Source organism: Chaetura pelagica, unplaced genomic scaffold (genome assembly GCF_000747805.2).
Source record: "Chaetura pelagica isolate M959 unplaced genomic scaffold, ChaPel_1.0 scaffold358, whole genome shotgun sequence".
Taxonomy (NCBI): Eukaryota; Metazoa; Chordata; class Aves; order Apodiformes; family Apodidae; genus Chaetura; species Chaetura pelagica.
In genome coordinates this window covers 531,849-545,812 of record NW_009954233.1, presented here as the reverse complement: position 1 = coordinate 545,812, position 13,964 = coordinate 531,849, and the positions used below count along the sequence as shown (strand labels likewise).

Sequence of the window (13,964 nt, the reverse complement as noted above, 5' to 3'; positions counted from 1 at the left end):
GAGGCTGCACAAAGTGCATGTGCACAGTCACACAGCCACAGCTCTCAGCCCATGGCTCAGGCAGGACAACCTGCAGAGATGGGACCTCCCTGCCACAACAGTGCAGTGGTGGCATGTGGCCGTAGCTGGTGTGTGCTGGTTTCAGCAGCACGTGGGCACAGGAGGGTCAGGCTGAGGGGTGGCACATGATAGCATCACTGGTACATCACTCTGGAGCATCCTGGCTTTATTTTAAAAGCAAGCCAAACAAGCAGATGTCTTGTCTGTATCCGTTGTGGCAGAAATGCCACCAACGTGCCACACAGGTGACCAGGGCAAACATGACCTGCCAAGAGCTGGAAATTTCAGTCCTGAGGGGCCTAGTTTACTCCATTCCCCTTTGAACATGCACTCACATGGGTTGGAAATAGGCAGCCACACGGGCTGGAAATCCCAGAGAAAGGATGCCTCTAGGTCTAGTCTTGGATTAAGAGTAACGTGTTGAAAATATCCTTGGGAATGAAGGTATGATCTCCCTGCTGAAAGCTTCTAGTCTCCAGCTGAAAGGGACTTGTTATCCTGCTCATACAACAGAGCAGAAGACAGGGGACAATCAGCAGTTGCTCTCACTCCATGGCAGTTGCAGGAGGAAGGCAGACCTGCTCAGGCTGCCCAGACAGTGGCAAAACTCCCAGGATTCAAGGCCCCCAGACCCCAGTCCAAGCCCCATTAGTTCTGGCCCAGCAGCTGCACGTGTTTAGAACTACTTTGAAGAGCAGGTAGCCTGGACCCTGCCAGGAAGGATTGAGTAATTGGCTACCTGCAGCTGAGGTTGCTCAGAGGGGAAGCCTTGACTTGGTTGCCCAACCATCAGCCCCTTCCTTCCCACTGGAGTGCATAGGCATGCAAGATAAAATCAGCTCCAGACAGTGTATGACAAAAAGTTGAGTGTAAGTGTCTGAGGGATTTTAAAAAAATAATAGTGAAAGTTTGTTCTTATCCAAGCAGATTTCCTGGAGTCATGAGTGAGCCTGGCATGTTTCTGCTCTGCCTTTGGCATGTACCTCTGGCAGGCTGGCACAGCCTGGTCCATTTTGACTGAGGACAGATCAGGTACCCTCACAAGTACTCACAGAGCCTGCTCTGTCCTCACCTCTGCTGCCCCAGCCCAACCCTTGCACCCTCTGGGGTGACTGTGCTCGAGGGACCGGTGGAGAAGGAACTTGTATGGAGAGCATCTTGCTGCTGTCTCTTGGGCTGCCATCCCCATGGTCTTTGCCTGCTGTTCTGGGCCAAAACCAACTGCTTTCCATCACAAGCAGCCCCAGTTAGCCTGGAGTAAAGAAAAGAAACCAAAACCCACCCCCCCCCAAACAAATAAATTGCTGGCTGCATTTAAATCTTCCAGGCAGCCCATTCCACTTCCTGGTGTTTGTTTGAGAGACACTGACACATTTTGCACTGAAAAAAACCTGGAAAATTTAACATTGCCTTTATTTCTAGATTGAATTGTTTCCATTAGAAACCTTTCACAAGATATCTGAAGCACTTTCACCTGCCACTCACACCCTGTGTGGTCTCAAGTATCCTGTGTTTCCGGACAGATAACCTGGGTGGTTTTTTACTGACTCCTTGATTTCCTGAGACATAAGTAAACAAGCAGCCCTTGCAGTCACCTTGCAGTGAGCTCAGGAGCTGCAATTTAACAAAAAAGAGCCAGTGAGAAGGGAGGAGAGAGGCTGGGAGGGAAGCACAATGCCCAAATTTGTCCTCAGAGTGGGAGCCACTGACTTGCAGAAGCCCAGAAGAGGAATTTGCTTGGAGGTTGAGGCAAATCAGGCCCACTTATCCTCAGAGGTTGCACAGGGGATCATTGGGAAAACAGGTCTTCTAGCTTGATCCAGCCCTCTTCCTCTTAGACTCTGTTGCTTCTCCATTGAAGAGTGGAAATATGGGCCTTCAGGTTTCTACGTGTGTCACCACAACGCTGAGTGAGAATTTGGGAGGTCTGAACCCAACTCAGCACAGTGCTGGATTCAGCCTGACGTCTGGAGCATAAACAGGTTTATTTCTGTTCCACCCAAGAAGTAGAGACAAGGGGACTGAGCACCTCAGAACTGCCAGGCACATTTGCTGCTTAACAAGTAGACAGCAGAAACCCCAGGATTTCAGAGGCTGCCAGGCAGGAGCAGCCTGACAGGAACCCCCTGTGGGTTTGCACAGGGGTTTGCAAAGAGGCTGCAGTGCAGCACAGAGCTGTGCCCTCCTGCAGGTGCAGCCTCACCAGCTGCCTCCATGGAGCTGGCACAGCTCTTAGAATAATAGCAAAAATGTTGGTTGGAAAAGACCTTTAAGATCAAGTCCAACCATTAACCCAACACTGCCAAGGCCACCACTAAACCGTGTCCCCAAGTACCACATCTACATGGCTTTTAAATCTCTCCAGAAACAGTGACTTGACCACTTTCCCTGGCAACCACTTCCCACAATCCAAGCCCGAGTTCCATTGTGAACCCTTGTTTCACATAAACTTACCTCCTCCAACTGTGCCGGCTGCCAGAACTATTTCAGGTTGAGAATTACTAGACTTAGGTAGCAGGAGAGTAAGTTGCATGATAGCTCTTTGCCCTGCAGCTCTGCTTTAAACCAAAAGCAACCCTTTGGCCAGCTGGGAGCCCTTCAGCTGCAGCCCTTGGGTGCCCAGGGGCCGGGTTTCGGGCCATACCTGGGAACACCGTGACCTCTGGTGGCCACTTTGGGCTTGGCGACGGCAACTGGGAGCAAAGCCTTCCCAGATGGCTACAGAGACATGCCTAAGGAGAAGCAAGTTCTAACTAATGCCCTGGGCAGCTTTCACCCTCCCAGCCCTACGCACGCCCTCCCCAGCCACCCGGAGGAGGATGCAGCCTGCAGCAAATCCACCCCCTCCTTGCATCATCGGTTTTGGGGCTGAAAGCATGCAGGGTGACTCTGGGGTCCCCTGGCAGGGCCAGTGGATGCAAGGCTTGTGACTTTGTGCTGTCGTTACCCACCTGGCTGGTGTCGTGGGAGGTGACATGCAGGCAGCCTCTGGCTGTCCTTTGGGCTCAGCTGAGACTGGGTCTCATGGGGAGTGTTCAGCAGTGAGAAGCTGTCATCAAATGAGGTGAAGGAAGGCTTGTACTGGTAGCTTAAACCAGTACATGTCTCAGGACTCACCTTATCAGTGAGGAAGCCTCATTTCTCCTTTGCCTTTGGACCATATGTTGATCCAGGAACTCTTTACCCAGGGAACTATCCAGTTCTGTCATGGATTTACTGGTTTAACTAAACAGCACAGAGGGATCCTGTGGAGTTGGTGTGAGCTAGTAGCAACTTGGCCCTTCTCAGCTGAAGTGGCAGAGATCCTACCACTTTGTACCTGTTTAGTGTCTGAAGCTGCAAATAGCAGCTCTGTGGACCCTTTGTTCCTGCACTCTGTGCTGAAAGAGGAGCTATGAATAGACAGGACAGGCTAAAACTTGGGATCAATCAGCTACAGAATGAGTATGAAAGGTCTTTAAGGTAACATCCCTGGAAGCATGTTAGGACACAGGCAACAAATCTGTTCATGGGGGGAGAAGCAGGTGACTGGAATTCAAGAAGGAAATTGAGAGTCATGCAAGTACTGGTAAAGCTGCTTCTTAGACTTGTGAACCTCCACAAGTTGTCTTCTGCTCTGTTGATAATCTGGGGCCAGCTTTGAGAAGCTCATTAAGCACCAGCTCTGTCTTTGGCCCCAACGTGGCCCAAATGGAGAGCCAAGAAGTAGAAGAGCAAGCTGGTTTCCTATTGTGGATGCAGGACATGCCTCCTCAGGCTCACCACATGGCTCCTTGGTGTAAGACTTGGTGGAAGATTTAGAAAGGCCTGCCCTGCCAAGAGCCCTGGCTGCACCAGGCAACTCAGCAGCCATCAGGGAAGCTCTGGGGTTCCCTCATTGGTGGTGAGCCTTCTCACTCTGGATGTGGGGTGTAGTCATCCTATGCTGACTGTCTTAGATGAGGGCAGAGGCTGCCAAGCCCAGCACATCTCCGTATTACCCGGTTGCTTTTTGGTGACACTTCCAGGCACAGCTGGGGACTTACAGAAATGTCAGACTGCTCTTCCCTTGGCTAAATGGAGCAGCAGCAATAGAAGGGTCAGAAATGGTTCATTCTTGTGGTGTGGGCCTGATTTTCTGACCTGTGTGCTCAGTGTCAGCCTTGTGAGCTGGGGGGCACCTCCCTTGTCCCGGCTGTCACGTAGCCTCCGCACCCCGCAGGCAGTGAGGAGATACCCATCTGCTGCTGCAGCTGCACCTGCCAAGAGGCTGGGGGGACTCAGCTCTCCTGCCTCAGGTCTCAGCCACCTTTGGGCACAATTCATTTGTCTTGGTGCTGAGCTCATCTGTCACTTGCTGCTGGGGGGGAGGGAAGGGGCACTGACCTGGAGCACCCGCACCAGCCTGCAGAGCAACGGCTCTTCTTGTCTGGCACCCACATCTCCCGCCCATCAAGCTGGCTGTCTGCTCTCTGATTTATTGCTGACACACGTGCTGTCTGCCAGCAACTGTTCATGACCACTGCCTGTCCCCTCTTTGCCCAGCAGTGACATTTTCAGCCCCAAGGCACAGCACCATGCACCAATGGGATTTCCAGCCATGGCCTGACCTTCACAGTAGCCTCAGGATCCAAGTTTGTTGCATCACAGTTTGCTCCCCATAGGATGTCCTTTAGCAAGAACAGTGTCATAAGGTTATTGGTCTCTTATTTAAGTGGCAGGAAGTAACCACAGGCTTGTCCACACCCCTTTCTTCTTTTTGAAATGTCTTTTCAAATAAACGTCACGTTCTCCACCCGCTTCATAGAACAAAGGAGTCAGATACCCACAGAAAAACTTACAGCCTTCACACCAGGGCTATCAAATCACCAGAGAGCAGCTTGTAAGTGCTGCACCTACTTGCCTAGAGACTTAGATTCACCCCTTGATTAGATACACCTCCATAGAGAGGGCCTGTGTTTGTTCAGAAATCACTGTAGTGGCGTGGGCATTCCAGGTGAGCTGCAGCATCTCACCTGGTGGGGACACAAGCTGTAGACATCACTTCCCAACACCCATTCCTGCAGAGGGTCAGTGACCAGGCTGTTTCCTGCAGACTGCACCTGCACAGCAGTGCCCTGCAGGTGGGATCTGTGTGGTAGCAATGTGCCAAATGGTGGAAGAGAGAGAAATAAGTAGCGTGGCAGCCCCACTTCAACTAGCACCGGAGAGGGACAGTGAGCCAAACGCTGGACAGGGGAAAACCACCCTCCATTCATGATGGCCCAGTCACAATGGGACAAGGATAGATTCCAAAGAATTAATAATAAATCTAATTTTCATGACACTGCCAAAAATGCAGAGTCAAGTGAATACCTGCTAGGCAAAGGCCACAACAATACTGTTATAATCCAGACGTGCCTGCTGCCAGGAGGAAGTGCCATTAGGATGGTGTATCAAGTAATCAACAAAACAGGTTTTCTAACTGGGAAAAGAGCTTTGAACGGGCTTCTCTAAAACCTGTTCACAACCAGTTTGTCTCCTGACCTTCCCACCCCACCTTGTTATCCCTTCCTTAATTTTTTGCAATTTCAAACATTCTGAAGCTGCATCCAAAAGGAAGAACTTCCCAGGCATGACACCTCAGAGAAAGGCAACAAAAAACTGCTGCAGCACCTGTCAGGAGTGGCACTGGTGGAACAGCTCCTGATCAGATCAGGCCTTGTGCTTTCACACACTGAGTCTGTTCATGCTGTTCAGGTGATTCCATCTCATCCATGAGAGGACAAGGTTTTTTTTTCCATGTCTTCCTTTCTCTGTTCCCTTTCCCCCTACACTAGAGAGAGGCACTTGCCTCCTAGGCTGTGCTCACACGTACTGAAGAACTTACAAAAAGATGTTTATTTCTGCCCACAGCATTATTAGAAACCTCACAGAAGGGCACCCAGAAGACAATCAAGTGGAACCATCTGCAGCAACAGAAAAGGTGTGTAGAACAGACAGAGCCTGCGAGGTCACAGATCACCTAGTGGGACAGAGAGGAAAAAGCAGGTCTCCCTGCTGGACCAGCTCCACAGCAGCTTTCTAAGCTCTCCGTACATGACAAAGCCACAAGGCTTCTTGAAATCACTCCTCCATTGCCACCTTCCCTCTCTCCTGAAGGACCCAACACTTGGATAGAAAAGCACCGCTCCCCAGGACAGCTGGCAGCAAGGGAGAAGAGGTTCAGGGAGGTAGGTCCATCTTGTTTAAACTCACCAGCTCTCTGGGGGTGGCACTGCTGAGAGCAGCAAACAGCAATGCCAGCACACACAGGACAACTGGGTACTGAAGCTGTCTCCTCCATCAGGGTTACTAGAAAAAGGTGTTTTTAAACTGACTTCAATACATGGAGAACAGAGCTCCCATTTCTTCAGGTGGCAACACTGTTGACTGGATGGCTCTACAAATTTAAACTCCTTTAAGAAGTGACCCTTTCCCTTCTTCTAGTGAAGTCCCATTCATAAGGGTACTTAGGTACAGTTAGAACCCATTGCTTCTCATCCTTTTCCTCCCAATTCCAAAAATATGTGTCAGGATGGAGTGCAAGGAAGGAGTTTACTTAAACAACTACTCCTTAACATGATGTAAACACCCACCAAGGTGTTACTCACAAGGTAACTTTGAAAAAGTCTCTTTTCTGCTCTTCTGCAAATCATAATTTAAAAATTATTTTATTAAAAAATCTTTAGGGAAGTTAAACAGCTACTGAAGTCTATATTGTTGAACAAGACAAAAAATGAACCAGCACATCCTATATACTTACATGTCAAGAGCCTCAGTAGTTGGTGTGTTACTTTCATCTGCCACCCTGGACTCATTTTAGACCATTTTACATATATATTAAAATATATTTTATTAAAACAGCACAAGAGAATTAAATGAAGGAGCACTAAGTGGACATACCTATTTTTATTATCAAAAGATGAAACGGATGCATTTAGTGTATTCAGGGTTTTCTTTTAAAATGTTCATCTTTTATTCACTTGTCAGGAGCCAATAAGTTATATAAATCATAGTAGTTTTCATTTCCTTACTGAAGCAGTCAACAACAGTTTTATTTCTTACACTGACTCAGTAGCACATTAGATCATGTCTTGGTCTTTGTTTTCCCAGAGACTCTTCTTACAGTGGCTTCCTTCCTTGTGCAGGTTTCCATGAAACCTCTTCCCTGTTCCCAGTGAACCTGAGGGTTCCCCCCTGGAGGTTCCACATGCAGCCATCTCAGGTGTCAAGGCACTTGGTGCCAGGCCAGGACCATCTGCACCCCAGAGTGGCCACCACACACCACAGCCACCCCAACCCTTCCACCACACTGCTGCACTTTCAAGGAAGCCAGAAATGACAGTGAAGCTCCATGCTGAAGGCAGGGGCAATGATTCCATTTGACAGATGTTAAACCAAATACTGCTGTATTTAATTAAGAGTTCAGAAGGTTAAAACCATAGACAAATGCACAGAACTTCTGCCAATGACAATGAACTGAGGCAGCAACATTGTCATCCCCATGCTTTAAACAGTGTCTAAAGCAACTTCTAAACAAGTATATTTTGGGATACTCATGTAGAACTTAAATGGTGATTTTTGTTTCCTTTACCTAGTATGAAGGGTTTTCAAACACTTCAGTAACTTATAACTAGTCCCACAGTTGCCATGTTCCCATCTGCTTCTCATAAGCAGACGTTTTGCTCTGAACACCAATAACAGATTTTTTCCCAGTAACAATGCAATCTAGTTTTCATGGTAACACGCAAACACATTCTAGTCTTGCTCATCTTCATCCTCATCTTCATCCCCTTGATCTCCAGATTCAATATCATCTTCATCTTCAACCTGAAATTAAGGAAGATCTGTCATGAGCAGTAACATCCCTTACTCTTATTCAACCTTTTGAAGGCAAGACAAATGCTGAGGGAGTGAAAATAAGCTTAAAGCTCAACTATAATTATCATGCTGTATCAATTAACACTATAAAGGCAGCTGTCATCATGTAATGCCACACAGTTCCATGTCTGTAAGGATGGCTGTCTCCTGGGAACAGCACCTCCCTTCAGCACCAGCAGCTCTGCCCTGGACATTCAAGTGAGCAACTTAACTCACACATCACTTGCCCATACAGTTACTTGAATCAAAACCTGCCTTCTTCACCCAGTAGGCTGAGGAGGAAACATCTGTCCAGTGCTTTGCAATGCCATGAGTGAAGCTGCTGCTGCCTTCTAGGGTACTTTGTCCCTACTTAAGTAATGTAAAATTAGCAGACTCCAAGAGCCCTCAGCTACACTTGCACCATCTACACTTGCTGCAAATACTTGTCACTACAAATATTGCCTCTGCCCAGCACAGGCTCCTGCACCTGAAGCTAAAACAGGTGACTGTTCACTACCAAAATCTAATCCTTCCCTAAGCAGGTTTGCATAAGCAACAGAAGGATTGTCTCTCAACAGGAAAACCCAGGTTCCAGCCTGGTGTTCAGCCACAATAACTGCAGCAGAACAACTTGTTGCATCCACCTTATGGTCATACAGTCCAGCTCTACATCACACCACACAGCAGACAAGGCACCCTGAATCTGACCTGACAGTTTGCAGGCCCTGCTTAACTAGAATGCTTTAGTCTGCTGCTTATCTGTGGTAAGATCCCTTACGATGAGAACACTGCCATCATCTCCTTCCCAACTGGAAGCCAGGCATTTGGGCAGATATTGTTCCAGACACAGACATGACAAGTACTTGTCCTCACAGGAGTTTGGCAGGTCCCTCTCAGCATCCCTAAACTGAACACTTCTTCCAAGAGGCAGTCATCATCTCTTACTGGTGGGTGCCAAGGGAAGTTGAGAAAGCAGCTCTGGTAGATCCAACAGCCTTCTGATTATAGAAGGTTCCTCACCAGACTTGCTGGATCAAGGATTGCCACCCCCAGACTGTTCAGACCTGCCTCAGACCCAGGAACTCACTGTCCCCATCGCTTTGCTTACCGGGACACCAAGATTCTTCAATTTGACCTTCAGTGCAGACAGCTTCTGATCCTGGTCAGCCAAAAGCACCAGAAGAGGGAGTAAGCTACTGCAGCCAGGCAGTAGCCTGGCCAGACATTTGCTTTTCTCATCTTGCAAGATAGCAACTGTACTACTGGATGAATCCAGGTGCTGTTTCAATGCTTCTTTTTCCTCGGAAAGGGCTTTGACTTCACTCTGGCAACAGGAAAAACCCCAGACCAAGTTACAGCATAAGCATCAGAACAGCTGAAGCCTGACTTCCTACAAACTCCCTCCATACACTTCCTGAAACAGCTGCAACCCCACCGAGTGCTCTGTGGCTTCCACACACTTCCTTACCCAAACTCCCCTCATTGACAACCTAGAGTAAGGTAGGTAGAAGCCTTAATAGTGGCTACCTTCCTCCCAGCCAAACAGAATGAGGAACAAGTACCTATCAGAGTAAAGCCATATCCTAGACTGTCCTTACCAACTCTTTAAAGGCAGACAAGGTCTACATTTCCCAAATGAAAAATGAAGGAGGAGATGGATCCAGCCTCTGCGTAGCCAGAAACACCCCAGGTGCTGAGGAAACAAACCACTTCCACCCAAAGCCTTTCCCATTGTAGAAGTCCTTCTAACCAAAGGCTTGACAATCAAGTCATTTGGTTTGGTGTCCATCCACTACCAACCTTCAATTGTTTTATTTCTTGCTCAAGTTGTCCCGCCAGGTCAGAGTTGCTGGCTGCTGAGGCACTGCTGTCTACTGACACAGGGTCTGCAGCTGTATTCTGTGGACACAAAATTCACTGTCAGAACACTGAATACCTCACATATCAAGCCAACAAGCTCAGACATTACACAGTCAGTTGTGGGATTTAAAAGCATCTTTTCTCTTCACAGCATAGGCAAGGTGTGGTGGTTCTATACAGCCTGTGCTGCAAGGCATCAGGATGCAGGTCTGTGCTCCCTGGGGTCTCAGTAAACTCATACACACACAACAGGGAGAACACATGGTACTACCCTTCTTCCAGAGAAGCTGTACTCTGGAAAGACCATTAGGTTTTTTCCTAGGTTCATACAGGCCATCAGCCTTCACTCAGATGGCTTAAGTCCCAAGTATTTTTATTAAGCTAAATATCCAAATCTTTCTTTGTGACTACTAAAAATGGCAATGGTTTAGTCTTAGCCAGGCCTACCCCAAGTTACTATTTCCAAAACGTGGCAGCTGCCTTTCAGGTAAAGTGCAATTTTATGCAATTTATGCAAAAAAAATGCAATTGCTTCTGCAGTTACACCACGTTCAGGTGAAAGCTGTAGGAAAGGCAGGCAGCCTGCAGGGTGGCCAGAGGAGGGCTGACTGGAGGTGGCAGCTCTGAGCACCTGGAAGTGCTTCTGCCTCCTAAGCACATGTGGTCAACACATGTGCAATGGCAGCCAACACTCCTGCCCCTGGAAGTGTTAAAAGCCTTGCTCCTTCAGGTGATCCATACATTTAACACCTGTCTTTTGCCCACACAAGTCCTCTTTGTTGCATTACTGAAATGCGAATTTGGCATGCAAGTCAGAACCAAGAGTTCAAGCAAGTCCAGCTGCCCTGTCTTCATTACAGCAAAGCTGTCAAGCAGGGCCTACAGGAGCCACCCTTGTGCCTGAGCACCACCTGTCATCATCCTTTCCATTGCTGGTGTGGCCTCTGCTCCTGCACCTTCATGTCAGCTCTGCTGCAGAAGCATCTGTAACATGTTCAGGGAAGCCCTCTAGCTCCACATTCAATAATGCTTTTAGATAGTTTTGAGGACACCATCACATTTCTTTAGCTATTCTATAAGGCCTGGTGGGCTTATCTTTCAAATACACAGCTAAAATGCTCTGAAGCATGTGGAGGTCTGCATAGACATTGTGCCTTCCATCTGCCATTCAGCTGTTAACTTTCAAATGAGTACCTTCAACTGTTCTTAAGAACAATGATCTCTAATGCATATCATGTATTTGGGTCTCACAAGAGACTATTTCCTTAGATTGGGGTATTTGCTTAAGCCACAGAATAGCTGGTTTTCCTTTGTTTAAAAATACAAAGGACCAGTGGCCTCAAAGAGTACTAAATTCATTAGAAGTCCCATCTTTCCTCATGAAGGACTTATCCAGACAACAGATAAAACACTGTTGGAATCACTTGCTAGTTTATATTTATAAAACAAGCTTGGTTTAGGACAACAGCTACAGAGAGCATAAGCAAGCAAAGTCTTCAACAAGGGGAAGTGTAGAGTTTTGCATTTGGGGAAGAACAACACCATGTCCCAGTACAGGTTGGGGGCTGACCTGCTGGAGAGCAGTGTAGGTGAAAGAGACCTGGGGGTCCTGGTAGACAGGAGGATGACCATGAGCCAGCAATGTGCCCTTGTGGCCAAGAAGGCCAATGGCATCCTGGGGTGCATTAGAAAGGGTGTGGTTAGTAGGTCAAGAGAGGTTCTCCTCCCCCTCTATTCTGCATTGGTGAGGCCACATCTGGAGTATTGTGTCCAGTTCTGGGCCCCTCAGTTCAAAAAGGACAGGGAACTGCTCGAAAGAGTCCAGCGCAGAGCTACGAAGATGATGAAGGGAGTGGAACATCTCCCTGATGAGGAAAGGCTGAGGGAGCTGGGTCTCTTTAGCTTGGAGAAAAGGAGACTGAGGGGTGACCTCATCAATGTTTACAAATATGTAAGGGGTGAGTGTCAGGGAGATGGAGTTAGGCTTTTCTCAGTGATGACCAGTGATAGGACAAGGGGTAATGGGTGTAAATTGGAGCATAGGAGGTTCAAGGTGAATATCCGAAAAAAATTTTTTACTGTAAGAGTGACAGAGCACTGGAACAGACTGCCCAGGGAGGTTGTGGAGTCTCCCTCACTGGAGACATTCAAAACCCACCTGGATGAGTTCCTGTGTGATGTACTCTAGGTGACCCTGCTCTGGCAGGGGGGTTGGACTAGATGATCTCTCGAGGTCCCTTCCAGCCCCTAAGATTCTATGATTCTATGATTCTATGATTCTATAACAAAGTCACTCCTCACTGTCCCAGGTTTCTCTAGGAACAGAGTAATTTTGGTTTATTTCCATACCATCTTTGAATAGTAAAGACTTAACACAGATGTCATCCATACCTTCCTTCTATTATTCTTTTTTTCACTGCCTTATACATGCTTTCTTCTGCATGGAAACACTATAACAGCTATTAAAAAAAAAAAAAAAAAAAACAAAAAAACCCCCTCAAACAAACAAAACAAAACAAAACCAAAACAACAAAAAAACCCAAAACCAAACAAGTAAAGATACTTATTCTTATTTATTAACCAAATAAATTATTAATAAATTTTTTTTTATATAAAATATTTTAAGTTATCAAGGGGGGTTGTATAAATTTTGCTCCAAATCTCGATACACTGGACTTAACTGGATCTGAGAAAACAGAAATTGTGGCTAACTTTTCTGTGCTAAACAACTTACTTTCTTGGAAAAAGGTTTAAATATTTGATTCTTTTGTTGCACCTGTGTAGTAATAAAGAAGAACTTCATAGTTACACAGTTCTTTAAAATTAGCAGGTGTCACCTTCTGTGTGAGAACAGTCACAGACTTTACTGTACTTTATAGGAGGAGCTGACAACATGCCGAAGGAGCAAGAAGACTGGGAAATCTGGTGAAAATGGAGGACAAAATACTTCTTGGAGGTTTTCAGGATAGAAAAAGCTGCATTACTCTTTGCAACCCTCACGCTTCAAGGTGTTTTAGCTAACAGGTTGAAAGAATTTTGTAGGAAGACTATGCTAGCAAGGACTGTTCCCCAAGCAGCTCTTACTAGTGTCACAAGGCTGGATCTATTTTACAACATTAAGATCACCCTCTAAGCCTGCAGCAATAGCACTGGCTGTGAATTTCCTGATGGCTTGCAGGATGCACTAGAGCATTCTTGCCCTCCTTTTTCTGCACTCATGTTCCTTTCTATGCTTTTCTCCTCCAGCCAGGGCCTTGGAAGAGCCCTGGGGAACCTTTCAGTAAGTCAGGGAAGCAGAGCTAATGATGGCAAAAGGGCAATGCCCCATTTCATATGATGATTCTGCACTCACTGAAATAAAAAGAGACATAGTCCCCTATCCCAGATGAACCTGCTTATTAAATAAAGATTGGCAGAAAATGGATTTTAGAATCCTTCCATTTTGGTTTGTATACAAAACTTATTACCTCCCCTGCCATTCCCAAAAAGCCCCAAATCAAAACCAAGCAAATCTCTTCATTTGTTAATGTAAGTTCAAAATTACATAGAGATTGGAGCATGAATTAGTTCCATTTCAGATACCATTGCTGTATAATAACAACTTTCACAGATGCACTGCAAAAGTCTTCTTCACAGCAGTTACTAGCACATAACCCAAATAAGCCTAATGCAAGCAGCAAATTAAATGTAGTAAAATGAGATGGTAAATTAATATAATAAAATTATGAGTTCAAGGTCCATGACATTGAGTATAGATTCACAAACCTGTGCAGTAAAAATATTTCAGAAATGCAAAGCTGCATTTACATTTTTCTATAATTCAGTCAAGCAGAATATATGTCTTGCTCCAAAAATAGACAACGTGCTGATAAACTGAACTGTCATTCCATGGCTTGATGGAGTGGAATAACTGACATCTGTGCCAATTTCACTGGAGGAGTAAGTGACTGTAATCCTCAGCCCTACATCCAAGCCTATATTCTCTTGATTTGTGTGGTAAGCAAAAACTACAGATGAGTATTTAATGTTGAGGCCAGCATTTTCTCAGATGGCAAAAACCTGCATCTATGAAGCCACAAACTATTATCACCTAAAGAGTAAGCACTTACTTACTTTTTTTTCAGCAATAGGTCTGATATTCAAGGCATTTCCAATGCAAGACTAAACAACAACTTCCCTAC

The 13,964-nt window shown here is 46.4% G+C and overlaps 1 protein-coding gene across 1 annotated transcript in view; it reads right to left on the bottom strand.

Moving 5' to 3' along the window:
- Positions 1-7,818: 7,818 nt before the first annotated feature.
- The window catches only part of USO1 (USO1 vesicle transport factor), a 35,818-nt gene continuing 29,672 nt past the window's right edge, over positions 7,819-13,964 (bottom strand). Inside the window, exons 19-22 of the mRNA XM_010003633.1 lie at positions 10,525-10,570; positions 9,724-9,822; positions 9,032-9,247; positions 7,819-7,890 (exon numbers count right to left, since the gene is read on the bottom strand). Of these exons, the coding sequence (XP_010001935.1) occupies positions 7,819-7,890; positions 9,032-9,247; positions 9,724-9,822; positions 10,525-10,570 (433 nt within the window). The remainder of the gene's footprint in view (positions 7,891-9,031; positions 9,248-9,723; positions 9,823-10,524; positions 10,571-13,964) is intronic.